This window comes from Mus caroli, chromosome 7 (assembly GCF_900094665.2).
Source record: "Mus caroli chromosome 7, CAROLI_EIJ_v1.1, whole genome shotgun sequence".
NCBI lineage: Eukaryota > Metazoa > Chordata > Mammalia > Rodentia > Muridae > Mus > Mus caroli.
Genome location: NC_034576.1, coordinates 120978649 through 121001112, shown reverse-complemented (window position 1 = coordinate 121001112; position 22464 = coordinate 120978649). Strand labels below are relative to the sequence as shown.

The following is a 22464-nucleotide window of genomic DNA, read 5'->3' as shown; positions in this document are numbered from 1 at the left end:
AAAAAAAAAAAATTGAAGACTGTTGCACAGGAAAGAATTCCATGTCTCTTACAATCCCGGACACAGACCCTACAGTAGAATCTGCTATTCTTACTTTCTTAAATGATTCTTCTGTCAGAATGCCTTCTAATTATTTGTCTTTCTGCCAAAAGACCTGCTTATCTGGTCAGAGAAGCTTCTGTGTGTGGCAGTGGGCAATAGTCAGTGGAGAGATGCATAGCTGGTTAGTGCTAAAAGGAGCTGAGCACTAGGCCTAAAGAAAACATCTATACTGAACCCCTACCACCACCACCACCAAGGACCAGAGGAAGAATGCAAGAGCCAGAAGATGGGAAAAGGCACTGGGAGATGCTGTTTTCTGGACAAGAAGTGGCCGTTTGTCACACTGAAACTCACAGCAGCTGTGCTATCTGCCTGAGACCTTCATAAGGCAAGGGAGCCAAGAGCCCAGCATAGAATCTCCATGCCCTGAGCTTCACTGAGATGCTACTGGCATCTGACAGCTGCGAGGAGAGCTTCCCCTTGCTCCAGTGAGCGTCCACGTCCATGCACATACGAGTAGTTCTACCTCAACTCAGCGGTCACCAATACACAATCAAACAGACAAACACATGAACTTGGAAGGAGGATCAGGTCAGAGGGGAAAACAGGGGCATGAAATGATCAAAAATAAAGAAAAATCTAAATATATAAGAAGTGTAGCCCAATTATTTCCAATTATGTTATATGTTATGTATACTTGACCACAATAAAAAAGGCAAAAGATCCAAAACTACACCTGACATTCCCCGGCTTCCCAGACCTCCCAGCAGAGGCAGGTGCCAGGACTCTACCGTGTCTGTCTGTCTGTCTCCTGCAGAGAAGTCCACGCCGGTGATTCTGCTGCCCTGGAAAACTTTCTGAAGCTCCAGAGCAGAGCACTCGGCAGGGGAACCTGAAACTGCCCCACATGACCTGGAGGGTCATTACTATCTTCCTGTGTATGGTGTGTGCTGCTGAGTGGCCCACACAATGTCTATTATTACCCATTAAAGTGGCAGCAGCTTTGTCCTTGGCTCCCCTCACTCACCACACCCAGTTCCTATCTAAAGGAGGAACTCGGTTATTTAAGGGCTAGGCACACACACGTTCCAAGGCAAATTCTTATTCCATTCCCAGAAGGCACACCGCACCCCATACAGAAAATGTCTGGAGACTTCCTCAAATAAAACTCAGTTAAAAAAAAAAAATGTCTGCAAGTGAAAACAGGTTTTCTTCAGTCTAGAGCTGAAATGACCCTGTCAACATCCAATTTCCTGTTTAGCCAACAAAACAACAGCAGCAACAACAAAACACAAAACTGTAACTTTTAAAATGTTTAACAGATGGGAGTCTTCACTAGGTTGACCAGATTGAACTGGATCGAAACTCCTAGGTTAAAATAAAGCCATCCTCCTGTCTCAGCCTCCACCTGCTGGGGATGCAAGTTTTAGCACAGCCAAGGCTACCTACACAGAGAAACCATGTCTTGGAAAAAAAAATGTGTTGCTACTTCATAACTGTAATTTTGCTACTGTTATTTATTGTAATGTAAATATCTGATATGCAGGATATCTGATATAGGACACAGGCCCCCCACCCTTAAAGGGCTCACTGCAGCCACTGTAGCAGAATCAATGCATTCCAGGCCTCAAAAAAGTAAAGTGATGACTCTGGAGAAACAAAACCTGTTACTGACCTAGGACTCCACATGCAAGAGTACACATAGGTGCATTTACACACTCACAGACACAAGCATGTACTCACACACACACTCACACGAGCACACACCAGGTCCTGAAAGCTGGATGTGTTGCAACCACAACATGAAGATGCCTTTGGCAAGGCCACAGGGTCTGGGGGCCAGCTGGCCACTGGAGGTTTAACCCTGTTACTGCCCACCTGTGCTTCTGCAACAGACTCTGTTCTTAAAGCGATTCTGTTTGAGGACATGAGGGCCACTGTTTCAATGATGCCAAAACGGAGCAAGCTTTACACAAGTACAGATGCCTAGAGACATTTAAGTGGCATATTCATTATGGCTTAATTGTTACCACTGACAGCTTAATACAACCTTGTCTTCGCCACATGGATTCGGCTACATGCCCTTTCCGTTCAAGTTGTACATCAATATTTAATGTGGAGGTCCGCTGGAGACATACAAATTATTTCCAATTTTCATCATCACCAAACCAACGTTCCAAAGGGTGTCAATCTACACTCTCTCTCTCATCCCACAAGTGTCTAGAGCTCTACACTGAGCCCTGCTTGCTTGGCTCGCAAGTTACCTCATATGTGTGGGACAGGGCAGGTGTAGGGACTTTCTGTCCTCCCTGCAAAGCACCCAGAAGGCTGTGCATTCTGTCTGTGACTAGCAAGCCTAGTTTTCCCTAAGCACTAGGGATTAAGCATGGCAGCTCATACATTCAACCTCAGCACTTGGGAGATAAGGAGGGAGGATCTGAAGTTCAAGGTCATTTTTGGCTTTAGAGCAAGTTTGAGGTCAGCCTAGGCTACCTGTGACAGTCTCAAAAAAAAAACAAACCAAACAAAACCCAAACAACAACAGCCACCCAGGCCTGGGGAAATGAAGCCTTGGATAAAGTGCTGGTTTATACAGTCTAAAGACCTGAGGTCATCTCTCTAGCCCCGGTGTAGAGGCCAGCAGGATAGCTCAGCCAGAGCTTCTATGGTAGTTGGCAAAAGACCCTGCTTCAAAACAAGAATGTCCTTTGACCTCATATGCACACCATGATACGTATACATCTGCATTCACACACAGAAATGCGCACATACACCATATAAACACACATATGGAGGGTTTTTTTCACACGTGTATCAAACAGGCAGTCTATGATAACAGGTACTTAGTACCACATGCATCTCAGATTCGGAAGGAAAGTATGTGTAATTAAGAGGGGACTGCTCTTAATAGCAGAGCTTTCGAGCCTCCATGAGAGAAGAGGCCACGTGGCAGGATGTCACGTGCAAACCACAAGCCTCCTTCTCACCTATAAAATGAAGACAAGCACCCAACCTAGTAATGCATAGAGAACAACAGGAGCTGTTTGCTGGGAGTTTGGCACTCTCTACAGTAAGGCCTCGGCCTATCTTCTAAATTCCATCTCCCCACCCCTTCGGACTATCCTGCTTCTGGCCTCCAGGCCTTTTCTGTGTCAGGAGTTCAGTCTCTAGGATGGCCTCCAGTACACGGTGGACACCCGGCCCTCTCAAGTTCCCAGTGCATCTGTTTTGTGAAGCTTTTGGCTCTTCTCAGACAACTCATTCCCTTCTGCTCCAGGAGTCCTGGAGCTCAATCCTTAGCACCTCATGGATTGGGTGTGGCAGCCTATGCCTACAGTCTCAGCACTAGGCAGGCAGGAGGGTTAGAAGTTCAAGGTCATCCTCAGCTACCAAGTGAGTATGAGACCAGCCCGAGATTCTATAAAAAAGAACCATCAACTCCTGTTCCCATGCAGTTCCCACTCATCTGCGAAGCACCTTCAGGACACGGGTGAGGTGGACACTGTGCCAGAGGCCCTGCAAACACAGCACACTGAGAGTAAGGCCTTGTGGCTTGGCGATCTGCAGGAGGAAAAGGGACGGCAGGCAGGGCAGCAATGACCTACTTGCTAGTTAGTAACAAAGGTTGGGAAGCAATAAGAGAGGGTGAGGATCAGAGACAGGCTGAGGACTGAGCTGGCCTTGCTTTGTCGTCTTCAGAGATCAGAGGGCGGGAACTGAAGACGGCTCACCAGAGACATAGCATATGAACTAAGCTCTGGCACTGACATTCTTTAAAAGTACACTGAAAAAAAGTGAAAGTTAAAAGAAGGGAATGAGGGCTGGAGAGATGGCTCAGCGGTTAAGAGCGCCAACTGCTCTTCTGAAGGTCGTGAGTTCAAATCCCAGCAACCACATGGTGGCTCACAACCATCCGTAATGAGATCTGATGCCCTCTTCTGGTGTGTCTGAAGACAGCTACTGTGTACTTACATATAATAAATAAATAAATTTAAAAAAAAAAAAAGAAGGGAATGAGAGCAGGTGGGGTGAGAGAAAGCAGAACACACCGTGTTCATGCATCAAATTGTCAAACAGCAAATGTAACTAACAGAAATCCCCTTCTGTGGAGCAGGCTTCAAGTCTACCCACCGCAGCCATAGCTGCACCCATAGCAAGTCAGTACTGCAGCATGCGCAGTGCAGTGGCGAGTAGGACCATTGAGGTCTTTTCTCCTACAGCAGCCTACATAGATCTTTCTAGCACTATGGAAGCTAGTCAGCAGAGAGGAAGGCTCCAGGTCAGTTTGAGAACAGTTTCTCTGTATCCACAGCCAGTGAGGTGTCTCCAGCAACAGTCTTACCATGAAGTTACATGGTAGTGGGAGCACTGGTGAGCCTGTGTGGCTTTAGAGACCTCTGGGGCCTCCCTGAACAGTAACTCCTAGGGAGTATCTCATGCCTTGCACTGTGAAGTCCATTAAGTGACACAAATTTGGGAGCAGTGTTATCCACTCCCACAAGAAAATTTTATTGAAATTTTTTCCAGCATTGTATTTTGAACTTAGTTTACTGACTAGTGGGTTTTGGTTAGGCCACCCACTATCTCTCTTCCATTACATCAAAACCACATTGCAAGGCCTCAGTGAATATGGATATGAGAGTCTCTCTGTAGTAGGTAGGCTCTATATCCCAAGAGCTAAACTGCTGGGTCATTTGGCAGGTCTAGCTCCTTGAGAACCCTCCAGACTGATTTCCCAGTAAGTGCGCTAGTTTACAGGCCTGCCAACACTGGGTAGGTGTACTGCCATGTCCACGCTTCTAGCAACTGTGGTCAAAGTCCACGGCTGGGAGGTCACAGGCCCCAAGGTACAGCCCACTACTGTTATTTTCCTAAGCCATCACACTGTACTGTGAGTACTGCCTCAGACACTCTGAATTCATGTACAACTTCCCTGTTGTGTCTGGGAAACACTTCCCTGGATCCTCCGTCCCCTCTGACTTACACTATTTCTTACACCCTGTCCCTCTCTTCCACAAGGATCTCTGAGCCTCGGGAGGAGGGAATGCAATACAGAAGGTCAACGGCACTCGGTGGATGGCCACAATCCATGAGTATATGGGCAGCACAAATAAACTTGATAGGTTTAATAAAACAACGAGAAACGAGAGGGCATAAAGTTAGCTGGCACAAAGGGTGGATCTGTGAGGTGTTGGCTGAGGGTTATCGCTATCATCAAAATACACTGTAATAAATTCTCCCATAAATATCAAGATTCATAAAGAAGGAAATAACAGAGGATAGTAGGCTGAAAATATAAAAAATTTAAAAAAAAAAAAAAAAAAAGACTGTATGGGGAGGATTACTGAGAAATGCTATCTTCCAGATAGAACATGACAGGTTTGCCATGCTCCAGTGGGTGTCCTCAAAGCTATCCACACATGGGCAGCACTAACTGGACCCAGGCTATTACAAACAAAGACATGAAGTTGGAAGAGGAACATGCTGCGGGGGGCATGGAGGGGCTGAAGGGCAAGGAAATGGAGGGCTGATATGATTGTTTCATTGTATACTTATATGAACTCCTCAAGAATAAAGGACAATTTAAAAGTAAAAATAAAACTACAAGAAGGGCAGAGAGCTCTGAGAAGAGGCGAGACACTGTCACTAGCGATGACAACAAGCCGGCTCTGCTCACAGCCCTGGGCCTCACTGGCTTTCTCAATCTGTTGCACTGAGTTGCGCATTCTCTGAACTGAAGCCCAATTCAGCCATCTTGAAATGAACACCTGCTTTCCCGCAAACCCAAGGTTTTGCCTGTGAGAAATCAACCCAAAAGGTTGGGTGTGAAGGCATATGCTTATAATTCCAGCACATTACAGGCTGAGGCAGGAGGATAACGAGTTTGAAGCCAGCCAGGGCAAGAGTACATCTCAAGATCATTGAGATAGAGTGGCCTGACAGAGACGGAGCCAATCATGGGAGGAACAGGGGAGACAAAGGGGGGAGGAAGAGAGAAAGAGACAAACACCTAGAGAGAGTTGGGCCATCAAAACTCCCAAAGCCCTGTGCTGTCAATGCTTCAGCTACACTCAGTGCCACGTTACCCCGTGGTTGTAGAGACTGCTAAGATTCCAACTCTGCAGCTACCCTGAACCAGTTCAGAGCTTCCAGCTCTCGGGATACGACTTCCTTTCCTCTCTGCTTCGATGGAACCCTGCCATCACCTCTGCTTTGGACATGGATACACACAAAAAGGCCAACCCATCCAAGGTCATCTATTTCCCAAAGTGGCAGAACCAGAGGCACACTCACAGTATCCTGCAGACTTGAAAGCCACCATCTGTCAGGGTCTCAGCACACTCTGCTGGTGGCCAAACACACCCGTAATCAACCCTACTTCTCCACACCTTTGCTCTGACTATTCACTCCATCAGGAAGCCTAGTATTCCTTCCCTCTCCTCTTCCCACATCCTCCATATAAGCACACACACTCTTCTGAGCCACTGACAAATGAGGACAAGAAGCTATCTGGAGTAAAGGCTCAAAGAAAAGACAGGCAGGCATTTCTGGGCCACCTCTAGGTGGGAAGCAGTAAGCCTTTGGTGGCTGCTCTGTGCTCCAGGGTGACAGGCAAGAATGTTTGCAGTAAATGCCAGTATGATGCTATCTACGTGTGGGGTCCCTTGTGCACAAACAAATGGAACTAAGCCTTTTCTAGCCTCCAGGATGCTCTGCAGCGGGGTTCAAGACCCAGAACTCAGCTCTGGCAGAGTCTAGCCGGAAAGTGGAGATGTGGTCAGGGCAAGATGAAGAGAAGCCAGGGAATGAACTAGGAGGAGGGTGACACTTTAGACGCGGCTGAGATAGGAGGACGTTCTAGGAGACAAACAAAGCAGCCAGCTCCCATGAGCTTCATATTTAGCTCTCTCCTTCTCAGTAATTGGCTGCATTATTTATTTGGCCAGTAACTGCTCTGTGTGGCTTTCAGGGCGACAGTGATGGGCTTTTAAGGTTTAGTGCGACTGCATTTAGACTCAAGCAAAAATCATCAGATGAATTTTTAAACATGAAGCAGACACCACATCGCTGTGCCCAGCAACAGCTTAAAGTCGCGGTGAAGGCAGCAGCCTGGAGTTCAAACACCATGGGGCTGAGCTTATGCCCCTCCCTTCCCTGTCTCACCTCCCCAATGCCCTTCCAATACTTAGAAGCTTCTCATGTAAGCTCTACAGAGTGGAGTGTCTTCCCAGTAGCAGGGTATTTACTCTCCAAAGATTAGATTCCATTTCCATGTGTCTGGTGTACAAGCACATCAACAGAGACACTAAAACCACTCCTGCACCTTCTGTGGCCAAGCAGCCCCACCTTCTCAGGCTCTCTGGGCATCGTATCCCAGGATGTCTGGCTGCCTAACCTGGCCTGAGATGGACTGAGCAGGACAAAAAAAATATCTGCACTGCTCCATCTGTCTCTATCTACCTCTGTGTGGCCCAACTCCCATGCTTCCTATTAGAGAAGTGTTTAAAAATATTCCCTGGCTGCTATGTTCTTTCTTCCTTCAAGGCATCGCTCAGTACATGAACGCAGGGACAGATGTGGTTGGGTCAGACTTCCTAAGTAGCAAGGGGGCATCAAGGATAGAGAGACAGGCTTACCTTGGGAGAGGCACTGGTTGGCCAAGGCAACCTGACCGGAATGCAGGTAGAGGTTGAGGCGGGTGAAGATCCCTACCAGGGACGGGATGGTGATGAAGCAGTAGGCAACACAGGCCTGGAGAGACAGGAGATGGGGATGGTTAACCAAGGTGCACATGTTTTCCATCATAGCACGTGTTTCCAAGCAGACATGCAACACTTACTCGCTCTGTTCTCCTCAACACACACACACACACACACACACACTCACATACACACAAACACACACTCGCATATACACAAACACATACACACACTCGCATACACACAAACACATACACACACACATACACACACACACACACACACACACACACGGCCACCCACACTCCCCTGGGAGGATGGGGAAGGAGAAGGGAGAGAAAGAGAGAATTTGAAAACTAACTCTTTATCCCTCACTGCACTTATGCATAGATAACACCTCTATGTGTGCAAAGGAGAAACTGCTTGCTAAGAAATTGTCTGGCCTCAGTGGGAGAGGATGAGCCTAACCCGGCAGAGACTTGATGTGGGGGAGGGGAGTGATACCTAGGGGGGCGCTCCGATTCCTCAAGGTAGAAGGAAAAGGAGGAATGAGGAGGACCTGTGTAAGAGGGTACTAGGAAGAGAGGGGGTGCTGGTGTTGGGGTAAATAAGTAAATTTAATTTAAAAAAAAGAGAATGTGTGAGTTAGAAATGGTGGTTTTGTGTGTAGCAACATCCTTCAATATATAAAATATACAGGTTTAAAACAAAGACATGTGGGGGTAATGAGAATCTGGCTGGAGAGGATAAAACGCCTGACAGTGGCTGACCCTAAGGACAGAGGCGAGGGGTACAGGGGCAGGGGTGGACACTTCTCTTCACTATAATCACTGGGGTGTGGTTTCATTTTAAAAGGCAGGACACTACCACTCTACTATGATTAGGAGTGTCAACTCAAGAAGCTGACATCTGGATATAACTTTGAATCAGATATAATCCTGACTTAGAGCAAAAATTATACTATGTCTTCTAGTTACAGGCATGAGGGTATTATATAAAAATGATATTGCTAGAGAAAATTTGTATATTAATATATTAGAAAAAATTCAGGAGGAGAAAGAACGTTGGCATACAGATATACAAACATCTCAGGAACCACCTCAGAACACCAGAGAGAGAGCATCCCTTATCCGAAGTGTTTCTGGAGTCTAAGATTTTGGATTTTGGAGTATTTGTGTATATAATACATAGTGTCCTGTGGAGGGGACCCCAAGTCTAAACACAGAATCCCCATGTGCTTGATACACGCAACCGGAAGGTGACTGTGCACAGTAACTTTACACAGGACACAGTCATCGTATGGAACTGTCCAGTCATGGCTGCACAGCAAGTTTCAGGTTTTACAAAGTTCTGGACCTGGAGGTTGGAGATGTCTTGGACATTTCTTTTGAAAACAGTACAGAAGCTGATTAGCCCATCAATTCCTTGGAAAAAACAAATCTAGAAAATCAACACCAGGCCATCCTTACCATGGTCCATTTAGCTCCCCCTGCCACCCCCCAACTTCCCCAACCCCGAGCATTTCGCAAAGTGCAAACTCAGCGGCCCACCGAAGCTCCAAGTCTGGAGCACTTATCTTTAGAACACACCCGGACAAACGCAGCTGTCTTTCTGGAGTGGTTTCCCTTCATGACTTTCCTTGTTTCCATTGCCAACCGGTTCACACTCTAGGTTGTGAGAAGACAATAAAACAGAAATGGTAATGAATGATCACAACCTGACTTAACATCTTCCAGAGGTTAGGATGCGGGCTCACAGACATCAGTACAAATAAGCAGACACAGACTGAGGCTAAGCAGGTGTCCCTGGACACTGAACTCAGACAGGTTAGGTCATTGTGGCTTAAGCAAACACCTCTAACACAAGAGGGAAAAAGGCACTCGCTGTGTTGGTCATGTGTACCAATGAGCATAACATATTAACTCTTTCTGCTTTAATGAATAGCCAGGGTTCATTTGCCCCATTTCCACAAGTTCCACATTCCAAGGAAACTTCCAAATCTAGTGACACAGCAATGTAAACCACCGGGTGCTAAAACTAACAGCACTAACTGTTATTACTCATTATTCGGCTGATATATACCACTCGCTCATTTGATCTTTAGAACCCTTTAGAACCATAGACTCTTTAGAGCGCCTATGGAGTAGGCGCTCTGACCAACCCCCTCTTTAGATAGATAAAGTCTCTAGATTTACGTTTTAGAATGATTTGTACAAAATAACATACTAAGAAGAAATAAGTACATAGAGAGTGTTATTCTTCTTCAATAGTTATTAATCGATTAAAAAGAATGATGGAAGTTTTGGTTCCCAAACTGTGTGCCATGGCATCCCCAGAGAGCTGCAATCGAGGGCAGTAAGGGATGTAAGCAATTGTTGGATGTCGTGCAAAATGCTGATGTGATGTAGCTCATAACTCAAAACTGCACTGAATTCCACCCCTTGTAGCCAGGCTTTGGCAGCTAAAGTGATAAAGGCAAGTACTATACAAAGCAAATATGTGTGTGTATGTGTGTGTGTGTGTGTGTGTGTGTGTGACTGATGAGGGCTAGAAAACAAGCACAGTGGTATGGCAGGTGATCAGATTTCAAGGCTGGGACTGTGCTGCACAGACAAGCATGCACACACTTCAGCAGGCAGTGGTTATAGTTGTGCTGGTGGCAAGCTTCTGTCTGTCCTGCTGAATGCAGGGGTGGAATCCAGAGTCTCACACATAAATGCTGTCCCTGTGCTCCACACCCAGTCTGTTCCTCTTTCAACATGTACACACTCAAGTTATTATTATTTTACTGTTTCTGAAGTTTTTCAAGCTGTTAGCCATTTAATAATAACCAGAACCGTCACTATTTCTTTTGACCCAGGGGTCACTAAGACTGCAGAATGCTAACCCAAGAAAGCATTGAGACAAGGGCCTCAGGCTACCTGCCCATCAGTGGACTCAGTGCAGACCACTTTACTCTTGTCACTATCATGCAGAAATGAGAGTCCACAAATTTCTGAGAAGCCTGGGGCAGGGCAGGGGGAAGTTAGACAAGAAGAAAGAAAATCAATGAAACGTAAAAAGAAAGAAAAAATGACTGTAAGTGCTCAAAAACTTAAGTAAAGCTGTGGACCTGAGCAGCCTCTGAGAAACCACCTTTCCATCCCAGGAGAGCAGCAGGAGGGTGGGTGCTCGGAGAATCACAGACTACAAGCTAGCTGTTCCCAGCACTCAGGGTATGGGCATGGTGCTGTAGAGGCAGGAGGACCAGGAGCTCAAAGCGAGCCTCAGCTACATAGTGAATTTGAGGCGATCCTGGGCTGTATGAGACCTAGCCTCAACTACAGGAACTCCCCAACTGAGCTTGTATGTGGTGTACTGATAACCAATCAACACTCACTGAAAGAACCCATGACAAGAGTGCTCACATGGATCAACTGCACAAGAACAGGTTCCAGGTTGCAAAACATAGACCTGGACTCGACGTAAAAGCTGAGCTGCTGTTCAAAATCACGGCCAAAGGACACCTAGAGCCAAAGAGAGAGAGAGAAAGAGATGTGACAAGGTACAGTCAGTGTTGCTATTAGTGGGAAGACAAACGAGTGCATGCCCTCACACTCATGCATGTGCACACACACACTCACATACACACACACACACACACACACACACACACACTCACACACTCATTCACTCTCTTTCCCCCTGACTATGAAAGTCTCATGTCCCTTTCTCCCAAGTAGACCTGAAACACCACTTGAGCAGCCCAGCTCTGGGCAAGGACAAGAAGTCCAAGGGCATAAAATAGAAGCTGGGCAAAAATAGAATTTTCCAGACTGGGAAGGAAAGGAAATCATGGAATTTTCACATAAATTGGGTCCCTGGGAGCCATTTGTCACAGGAGCTTCCCTGAGACAGGCCACATCTGACAGTTTCCCGATGGGGACCTGACTTCAGCAGCTCCTGGTGGCAGCCAGGGCCACAAAAGAAGTTTCTCCACCATAGCCCCTTGGCACCCCTTCCCTTGGCACCCCTTCCCTTGGCACCCCTTCCCTTGGCTTTATGGAAAGCTGGACAGTAGGAGGGTCCCCTTCTCCTCAGAGCAGCTTCCTGTCCCCAAAGTATGTGAGGCTCACACCTGACTCCCTGTGACTCAGTAACCTTCAGACAAAGGCCCTGGGTCAGCATGCTGTGTAAGTCAAAGAGGAAGGACAGACACTCGGAAAGAACCCCCAGGTCCATCTTCTACCCAGGAACAGAAAGGCTGAGTGAATTTTTATCAAAGTTGATGGCACCCATAGAACCAGTGGGCGACTTCACCCTGCTGCTGAGCAGGCCACTGTTTCTCAACATTTTTAGCCCAGTCAGTTTGGATTCTGCTGTTTTACTAAAATAGAGGTTTCCAAGTCAGGTGTGTGAGGTGCAGCTATAATCCTAAAACTGAGGCAGGAGGACGTTTTCAGTCCATAAGTTCAAGGCCAGCCTCACCAGCACAGGAAGATCTCACTAACACCCAGAATTAAGATGAATCAGGGCAGCAAACGACAGGATGTTTCCATAAAAGACTGAAGCAGCCCTTCCCAATGTGGGATCTCCTTTGGCCTCTTCCCATCAGGCTGTGAGGTCTCTTCACCTTCTCTCCCTTACAGATGACCCTGGGCCTCACTTTGACCAACAGAACTCAGCAGAATAGAGTGAAGGGTCACTGTATATCTAAGGTTGGCTTTCTGCAGCCTTGAGCTTTCATACTGTACCCCCGTGAAAGACAGCATGATGTGAGTTATAAAAACAAGACTGCTAGATGACAAGACATGAGTGGATAGGGAAAACAGAGTCATCCAACAACAGCCTTGGAAAGTAAGCAAGGCGCTCCTGGATACTCCATCGAGCCATATGCGCTGATACCCTTTGGAGAAGCCAGGATGTCCAGTCAACCCATCAATGTACAAACAAATTAAGAGAACAAGCCAGATGGCGGCTGCCGAGGGAGGAGTCAGAAGCGTTCATGGGAATCTGCTCATATTCCAGTAAGCAATTCCATACCCAAGCTCATGCAAGGAATGCTAATGGAACTCAGTGGGTCACAAAAAATCCAAATGAAAGTAAGAGACAGACTTGTTGGGAAAGGGTGGAGGGAGTGGGAGGGAGTGAGGGAGGGTGATAGGGAGATACAAACAAAATACAATATTTACATCTATATACTCATCAAATAGGAAAAACGAAGGACTGCAGCTAGTCCAGGCTTCCACACTTAGGAAAACTACCATGCAGCAGTACATGAATACAAGGGACGTGTACACACACATGGCATTCTGCCCAGAGATCCACAGAACAGCTGTTTCCTCTCCATTCTTGGACTTTATTATGATTTGGGTCACCAGGGCTCTCTCAGGCTTCCCAAGCTGTGATGGTTAATCACGACTGTCAACTTTATTGAGTTTAGAGTCGATAGGGAAACAGGCCTCTGAGATATTTATCAAGTATTATCAAGATTGGGGAAATAAAGATCAAAAGATTAGCCGGGTGTGGTGGCGCACGCCTTTGATCCCAGCACTCAGGAGGCAGAGGCAGGTGGATTTCTGAGTTCGAGGCCAGCCTGGCCTACAAAATGAGTTCCAGGAGAGCCAGGGCTATACAGAGAAACTCTGTCTCAAACCCCCCACTCCCCCCCAAAAAATCAAAAGATTGACCCTAAATGTAGGCAGTACCTGTCTTCCTTGGGCTGGGGTCCCAGACTACATAAGGAGAAACTGCTAAGCAAAAGCATTTCTGCCCCCTGGCCCTCTCTTTACCTGACTGTGGACACAAAGGGACTATGGCTTCAAGTTCCTAGCTTGGTGACGTCACCACCCCCACCCCTATCCTGATGGACCGAACTCCCCAACTATGAATCAAAAGAAACCCTCCCTTGCTTACGTTGCTTTTATCAGATATTTGGTAACCAAACTGAAAAATATAACTACTATACAAGTTAATCCAAAAAGCTCCAGTCCCAGAACATGCAAGAGCCCATCTGGCTAGGCCATAGGGTTGGAAGTAAGCCTGCACGGGACAGAAGGCAAGGGAGAAAAGGGTGGAACTGAAGATGACACAGACAGGAGTGGGAGCAGAGGAGACCCGGGGTCCAGCCACTCTCCAGGCACGTTCAACTACATTTTGTCGAAGGAGCCAGTAAGTCCCTGTTCCACCTCCCCACTGACTTTCCCCACACTCAGCTTATCCTGGCTCTCTCTGCCCCCAGGGGAGCCTTGGCAAACGTACGGAATTTCTAATTCCATCTTATCTCAGGAAAAATGAAAAGCACTGGGGAATACACTGTGAGCCACTCTGCGCAGAGGGGATAAACATTACATCATGTTCCCAAGTGAACTGAAGCTTCCTTCCCACAGACTTACCATTTTTATAAATCCATTGATCAAATGGGCCAGCATCCTTTTCTCATCCTCCAGCGTGAGAGCGCTAGGATCAATAATGGTGCATAATTAACCCAGGGGCAGCAAATGTAGCCGTCTGAAGAGAAGAGCACCAGAGGCCGGCGCTTTAACTAGCCGAGGCGCCTGTGCAATGTCCAGATGCAGAAACTCCCAACAGGCTGCCTGTCTATCTTTGGATAGAAGTGTTAACCAAAGGGAACACAATTCAAATGTCTGACTCCTCTCCCTAAAGACACCCTGCCGTTCTGAAAGTGTCTTTATCAACAGCACAAGAGAAACAACCTTCTTTGGAATTCAGGCAGCAAGCTCTAATATCAGAGTTTATATTTCAGAGAAAACCTGGCATCTTCTCATTTTCAAAAAATGCTACCACACACCAAAGGACTAACAGACACCCAGACCCTCGCCATCAAACGCCTACCATCTCCTGCTGCCCTGCCTGGTTTGTTTCCCTGTGACTACCCATTCCTATCTCCACCCAGCAAGCCACCTTATTTTTGCATGCATTTGAAAACAGATATCATTTATAATTGACAGAAAATTTAACACAAATACAAATTTCCAATTGTTGAGTCTAGTTTTGATTATTCATACAAATAGTTCTCCAAATTCATTTTTAAAGTCTTTAAAATGTGGCTTTGGTGGTTGAGATCAGTAGCAGAGTGCTGGCCTCGCACTCGGCAAGGCCTTGGGTTAAATCTCCAGGAACAAAAATAAACAGGAATGAAAGTTTCATTTGGCTCATTATAAGGGAAAAGAAGTTTCAGCAAATACTGCATTTTCTTTTGACATTCAGTGTGCCCTAGGTTCTTTTTGTTTTTAGTATTTGAGCCAGGGTCTCATTATATGACCCAGGCTGGCCTCCTGCCTGAGCATCCAGAGAACTGGGCTTACAAGTGTACAGTAGCGTGCTTGGTGCCCTGTAGTTAGTTCTTTAAGACAGCATCTTCCAGCCTTCCTCATTGCTAGGTCTGATAAAGTGGATGCAGGTCAAGTGTGACTCTTCCATGTGTTGTCCCTCAGAGAAAGCTGCTATTCTTTAAGGCATAGACTATGGACTGGTGAGGAAGGCCACCTTCCAGCAGGAAGATGGGTAGCAAGGCTCAGCAACAACACAGAAGGAGCTGGACCCTCGAGTGAAGTTCCTAAGAGCTATCAGTGTGCACTGTGGTCTCTTGAGCCAAACACTACCTTGCAAATGTAAGTACATATGCGCTTTTATTTCTATTTTTGCTCAATTAAAGTCTACTGGGCTCATTTGTTATGAAAATGCATTATTACTGTTGTTGTCAAGACAAAGTCCCACCATGTAGTCTGACTTGGAACTTGTGATCTTCCTGCCTTAGTCTTCCAAGTGCTGGGATTACTAGTGTGTGCCACTGCACCTGGCAACAGTGCAATACTGATAGCATTTGGATTTTTATAACTACTCATGAATTTGAAGGCACAGTTATAAAGATTCTAAAATTAATAGGAGGGGCGCATCCTGTGGATGATGAAGTTCCAAAGCAACTTTCTCCAGCCATAAAACACTCCCCAGTGAATCAAGCTGCTGGGCAAAAATTCTCTGGAGACTAAAATAAGCTACAAATAACGTACAAGATGGATTATAAACACAAAACCCTAAAACGCAGAGGGGGATAGCTCATCCTCTGATGAAAAGGCTCGGCCTGAGGCTAGACCTGAGCTTTCAACAACCCGGGCACATAAAGCAATGTAAGAAATGAAAGCTAGGAAGGATAGCTCAGCGGTTGCGAGTACGGGCTGTTCTTCCTGGGGAGCCGCGTTCAATTCTCAAACCCAAATGCAGCTCACAACTGATTGCAATTCCAGCTCTAGGAGAGCCATCCATCACCCTCACACTGACACACGTGCAGGAAAAACACCAATTCGCATAAAATAAACCATTTTCTTAAAAAAAGAAATGAAGCTATGCCATTTGCATGTTTAATAACGAGCTAAATGTAAGATAAAGTAAGAGGCTATGCTACTGGCTGGGTGAGCTGTCCCTATACTAACTACTGCTCTAAGAAATCTCTAGGAGACAGAATTGGAATTCACTTGCGCAAGAGTAGCCTCTTCTTCCAATAGAAACCTCTCTGCAAAAATAATACGCTATCTCATTTCTCTTCTGAAGGTTGGCCTATACTCCTTGTTCTATAGGGCTGGAATGTTCTTGTCAATAGGAGTGTGTGCGCGCTCACACATGCATGCAGAGAATACAGAGATGTCAAGCGTCTTTGTCAATTGTGCTGCCCCTGTTTTGAACAGGGCCTCACTGAACCCAGAGCTTCTCCATTCTAATAGCTGGGCTGGCTTGGGGGAACCCACCTGTCTCTGCATCCCCACCAGTGAGGTTAGAGATGTGCACAGCAGCATCTGGTTTTTACATGGATGCCAGGAATCCAAACCCAGGCCCTCTTATTTGCACAGCAGGCACATTATCAACCGAACCATCCCCCAGCCCCTGTGAGCAGATATCTCTTTTCATTTTTCTTGTGTTTTTTTTTTTTTTTTGTATGTGTGTGAGTCTGTATGAGTTTGCATGCACCACGTGAATGCAGGAATCTGTAGAGGTGAGAAGAGGATTTCAGATCCCCTGGCACTGGAGTTACACGAGATTGTGAGCCAACAGCTGGGTCCTAGGACTCAAACCCAAGTCCACCACAAGAGCAAGAGCACTCTGATTCCGTGCACCCTCTCTCCAGCCCCAGTTATAGGGAATCTAGACCAGGTCAAGCTGTTTGCAGCAGCAGCTTACAGATGCCCCCCCCCCCTCCATGCACCCCGGCTACAGTGCAATTCAGTTTTAAAGAACAGCTTACTTCACAGAGTCGTGCATAGTCTTGCAAATGTGCAAAAGGGCATTGAGGATGACAGGGTCCTTGGTTGGCTCCTGCTGGTGCCTAGGAGACATTAGAGACAATTGTAAGAGCTCTGTTCATGGCCATGAGAACAGGTTGGGTTCTCGTCAGCTATGCATGTCTAGGAATCCCAGTGCATCCGTCGGGTGCGCTGCTCTGGTTTGCCCTCAGTTCTTCTGTAAGTCACAGGGTGCTCCTGATAGACTGGACCGCCCTTCCTTACAAAATCACAGGGAGTTTTACTACATGCAACACCTTCTGCTGCTGCCCACAACCTGCACAATCATTAAATGCCAGACAAAACGTGACATAAGAGCACAAACTCTTGAGATGAACCTTCATGTAAAGTAGGTGTGTTCGTTTCAAGTATGATAAAGTAGTCAAAATTAATCTTATAGGAAAGAATGCATTTAAAGATTTTATTCATTTTTCCTGGTATGTATTTGTGAGGGGTGGGTGTCGGCACGCTGTAAAACGTATGTAGAGGTCAGAGAACAACTCTGGGGATTGAACTGGGGTTATCAGGTTTGCGCAACGAGTGCCTTACCCCATGGACCAGGCCAGGAATTAATCTTCTAGAAAGGTAAGCAGAGGGCCAGGATGGCTACGTGGGTAAAGGCAGATGCCACTATGCCTGACAACCCTCATGGTGGAAGGAGAAAACAAACTCAAGTCCCTCTGCCCTCCCCACCTGCACCGCAGCATACTCGTGCTGGCGCTCGCGCACACACACATTTACATTTACATACACGTGCACACACATGTACATATACACATACGCACATACCTGTACTTGTGCACACATACATGCACATGCACACACAGAGAAAAATAAATGTATCTAAAGTTTTTTTAAATTAGAAAAAGATAAAAATAACTCTTAGAATATTTTGGAGTAATATTAAACTCAATTTTCTAAACTCACCCATACTTATGTACTTCCTATTTAGAGCAATTTTCGCTTTACAATGTAGCCTTCCCCTATGAGAACCTATCCGAAATCACTGATAAACTAAACTAGTTACATGTTGTCCACTACATTCAAAATTAGTGTGTTTCTTTAAAAGCGGGCTTCGTCTGTGTCCACAGACTGTCGCCGTCATCTCTCCTTCCTCGAGACTGTCTGTCTGTCACTGTCATCCCTCCTTCCTCCACTACTGCATACACTCTCACTTCCTGTCTCTGTATCTCACCCTGTCTCCTCCCCGAATTTCATGAGAAATTCTGGCCTCACCACTTAGGCGGTTGAGGGGGTTTGTTCTTTGTTTGGGATTTTTTGAGATAGAATCTGGTTGTACTGCCCAGGCTGGTTTCAAATTCTAGGACCTAAGCGATCCTCCTGCCTCAGCTTCCTCAGATCCATGCCACCATACGCATGAGGGTAAGGTTATATATAGGTGTTCCAGTTCTAGAACAATGTACTATACGATAGGCTCTTGGCATACTTGCGTGGGACACTCTCCACTATTTGACAGGCATTTTGTGTATCTGTTTGGGTAGATAATGTTCTATCTTGAACACTTAATGCCTTAGAATCTAAAACAAACAAACCTAACTAAATTAAAATTAAAGTGATGGGAAGAAGGCTCAGCAGGTAACACTGCTTGCCATGTGAAAAACCAGATATGGCTGTGCACTGCCTGTACATTACACGGAACACTGCCAGTAGGCGGTTTTAAGAAATATGGACTTAAAAAAATGACAAGAACTAAATTAGAGGCGCTGGAGGGATGGCTCAGCGGCTAAGAGCAACTGACTGCTCTTCTGAAGGTCCTGAGTTCAATTCCCAGCAACCACATGGTCACAACCATCTGTAACAAGATCTGACACCCTCTTCTGGAGTGTCTGAAGACAGCTACAGGGTACTTACATATAATAACAAATAAATCTTAAAAAAAAAAGAACTAAATTAGAAAATGAAAGTAGCCTGCTATGTACCCCCGTACTGAAGGCAGCTTTCTTGGCCCCGGTCCCTGCTGCTTACTGCCGTACTGCCCATGGATTGCTCGGCTTGTTTTCCTCTTTTTTTTTTAATAAATTATTTTAAATCATATATACATATATATATGTGTGTGTGTGTGTGTATACATATACACATATATATTAATATATACATATATATACCATACATATTATATATATTACATGTTAGACATATATTATATATAATACATATATTTAAATTTAAATATTTAAATACAATATAATATGTATGTATATATACATATATACATATATATAATATTACATATATAATTCTCTCTCTGCAAACACACATACATACACACAAACAACAAGGTCTTGCTAGCTTTGAGCCTACCATCTGCCTGCTTCAGCCTCCTGGCAATGGGATTATAGGAATGATCCCTTGGGGCTGGCTCCTGCCTTTAGTACGTTTCTGCCTGTGGCGTTTTAGGGATGAGTGGTGCTTTCGGCACTAGGCTTCAGAGCGCATGAACTACCAACGCAGCTCATGCGGTGCTTGGACTCTAGGCGGCCAGTTGTGCGGCCCCATACTCACTTGATAAAGGCTTCCATGATGCACTTGCAAACCTCTACCCGCACACTCTCTTTCTGGAACATGTCCAGAAATGGTAGAAACTTTTCCTAGGAACAAAGAAAGCATTTGATGTGTAACTGACACAAGTAACTAGAAAGCAAGAATTTGTGGGTCATCTTTTTGGAGGTGGGGCTGTCAAACAAGCAGAAGGAGTGCTTGGGAGTCCCCTGGAAGACCTAGCCTGGAATTCTTTTGTTGTTGTTGTTGTTTTGGTTTTTTTTTTAATGATTACAGATTAAACACCCTTAATCCAAAATCTGAAATTTTAGATGTTCCCAATTCCATAATTTTCAGAAAGTGCCAACATGATGCCTCAAGTTCCTATCATGACATTCTGCGTCATTGTTGCTGCACAGTTTGGCAGTGTGGGCACAGAACATGTCAGGCACGTCCCTGAGCTTGCACCATTAGTCTCCTGTACAGAATCATAAAACTGCTGTATGAAACTCTGGCTCTGTGGAAAAGTGTATATGAAACACGAGTGAATTCTACGCTTAGATTTGGGTCCTATGAATGTTTCCAAATCTAACAACAAAATACCAAGTGTGAAATGCTTCTCGCCCTGAGCATCTGGATACTGGGTGCTCAATGTGCAGCATGTGCGGTGCACACCCCTCTGATGAGGAAGAAAATAAACAGAAATAGCATTTTTCTTTCAGTCTGTGTGTACTGTATTTCCTAGTGGTGCTTCTGTCCCTGGAGCATTACTGCTTGTTAAGCGGATAGGGCCTGCTTTTACAAAGGCCTGGGTAACAGGGACATATGACTGCGACCGAAGACAGTGTCTCCAAAGGTCATTGAGAGATGCTACTCACCACTGAGAAAAGAACTGAGAAATCGTGGAAGTGGGCGATGACTTTCTGAATTATTGACTGGAGCTGTGAAATTGAACACAAGTTGCTTAATAAAACCTCTGTGCTCAAAACGGCAGCCCTCCTTCAGCACTCCCCACTACAATCACAACAGCCTGGATTGTTTAAGGAAGGAAACAGCTGCGGTTAGACCCTGCCTCAGTCGGTTGCCCTTCTCTACCTCATCCTTCAGTGGGGACTGTGTCTTGGCCTCAGCCCCTTCTCCCCAGTGGCAGTGTCCCGTGATGATTAAGTAGGTCGACCCGTGTGCTCAGGGAAGAGCCTGTTCTGCAATGCTTTCTGCTTTTCTTTCAAAATAAAAGAAGGCCCAGAGTAGCTTGAGTCACAGTGTGTTGCCAGGGATAACTTGGAACTTCTAATCCTTCCACCTCCTCCTCCGCAATGCTGAGATTATAAGTATGTGCCACCATGCCTGTTTTATATGGTTCTGGGGTATCTACTCCAGGGCTTTGAGCACGCTAGGCAAGCACTCTGCCAACTGAACGACACCCCTGGATTTCATCCCAGCTTCTGTTGCTAGTCTAGCAGACCACAACCAACTTAGATCTATAGTCTCACACAACTATTCAAACTGTAAGTGAAGCATGAGAGCAGCTAGAATCAACATGATGAGTATCTATGTGCTAATAAAACTTTATTTAAACAAGTCAGTGATGGGCTACAAGTGGGTATGGGCCACAGACTGCCATCCCCGTTATAGCCTACCATGGTCCTGCATTTCTTTATTACTTCAGCAAAAGGAAGATGATGGAGTTTACCAGTGGAGTCAAGGGCCACTGACCCCAAAGATCGTACCAAGGCTCATTAATGCCCAGAGCTTCCTGGCTACTGACTTCATCCTAGGTATACAGACTCTCAGCCAAAAACAGCTTGGCCTGGGAGAACCAGGGAGATGCTGCTTCTAAATAAAAAGTAACTCCTGGCCTTTGGATGCTACCCAGAACATTTCTTGACAAACCCCTTGTTTGTACTAGAAACTGTTGCCGTATCTCCTCTCAAGATTACAAGCACAAAAGTAGAAGTGTACAAGCTCACTTCTTACGGAAGCAGCTGGCCAGGAGAGCTGAGGGAAAGACTAAGGTGGCTACTGGCAGGGAAACAGTGAGTTCGAGGCCAGCCCAGTCAAGACATGGGAGACCTTATCTGAAAACAATAAGAAAAGGAAAACTTTGCGATGAGCATTGTACTATATAAGACTCTAGCACAGGTAACTGACCCCTTTGGAACAAAAACATTTTTAAACACTTATGCATAGCTACGTGTATGTTACAGTTTTAAAAGATAGCGTTTTTTTCCCCAGTGACCTTTCATTATGAAAATGCAGTAAACAGAAGGCATTGTCCAGCACCCATCTGCTCCTCAGTGGGTTCTACAAAAGGAACATGTGTCCTCCCTGGCTGTATCCCTCACCCAAACACCCATAATGGTGTGACTTATAAACACAGTGTGCAGATTTTTGTTTTGTAATAATTTCAAGTTTACAGGAAAGCCAAAAGTATTACACTAAGAGCTCCTGCACCTTCTTTACCCAAATTCACCAAATTTTACTAATTTGGCCAACATATGTGCTATGGTTTATAGGTGTCTCTCAAAGGTCCTTGTATTGAAGTCTTGGTTTCCTGGATAGCACAACTGGGAGAGGGCTTTATTCATGGGTGCTGGGGATTTGAACTCAGGTTCTTGCAAATCAAGTATTCTAACTTGGGGAGCTACTCCTCAGCTCTCCCCCAGTTCCTTTTGCTGTTCAGACTGGAAGCCCAGGAGACTACTTTATCTCACACCCCCATGAATGTTTGACCACTTCCTTATTTTCTGGCACACAGTAAAAAACAAAACAAAAAACAAAAAGTGCTAGCTATCGAGAAGGCTCAGTAGGTAAAACAGCTTGCCACCAAGCCTCACAACTCAACTTTGATTCCCAGGACCCACAAGGTGGAAGGAGAGAGCTTCCACAAACTGTCCTCTGACCTGCACAGGTACCCACACCACACACAAAATAAATGCACATGGCGT

The 22464-nt window shown here is 45.7% G+C and overlaps 1 protein-coding gene across 1 annotated transcript in view; it reads right to left on the bottom strand.

The window, feature by feature from the left end:
• Positions 1–22464, bottom strand: part of Vps35l (VPS35 endosomal protein sorting factor like) — a 100325-nt gene that overhangs the window by 19851 nt on the left and 58010 nt on the right. The window contains exons 20-26 of the mRNA XM_021166497.2: positions 20395–20457; positions 19541–19626; positions 16981–17061; positions 14117–14180; positions 11150–11248; positions 9332–9409; positions 7680–7794 (exon numbers count right to left, since the gene is read on the bottom strand). Of these exons, the coding sequence (XP_021022156.1) occupies positions 7680–7794; positions 9332–9409; positions 11150–11248; positions 14117–14180; positions 16981–17061; positions 19541–19626; positions 20395–20457 (586 nt within the window). The remainder of the gene's footprint in view (positions 1–7679; positions 7795–9331; positions 9410–11149; positions 11249–14116; positions 14181–16980; positions 17062–19540; positions 19627–20394; positions 20458–22464) is intronic.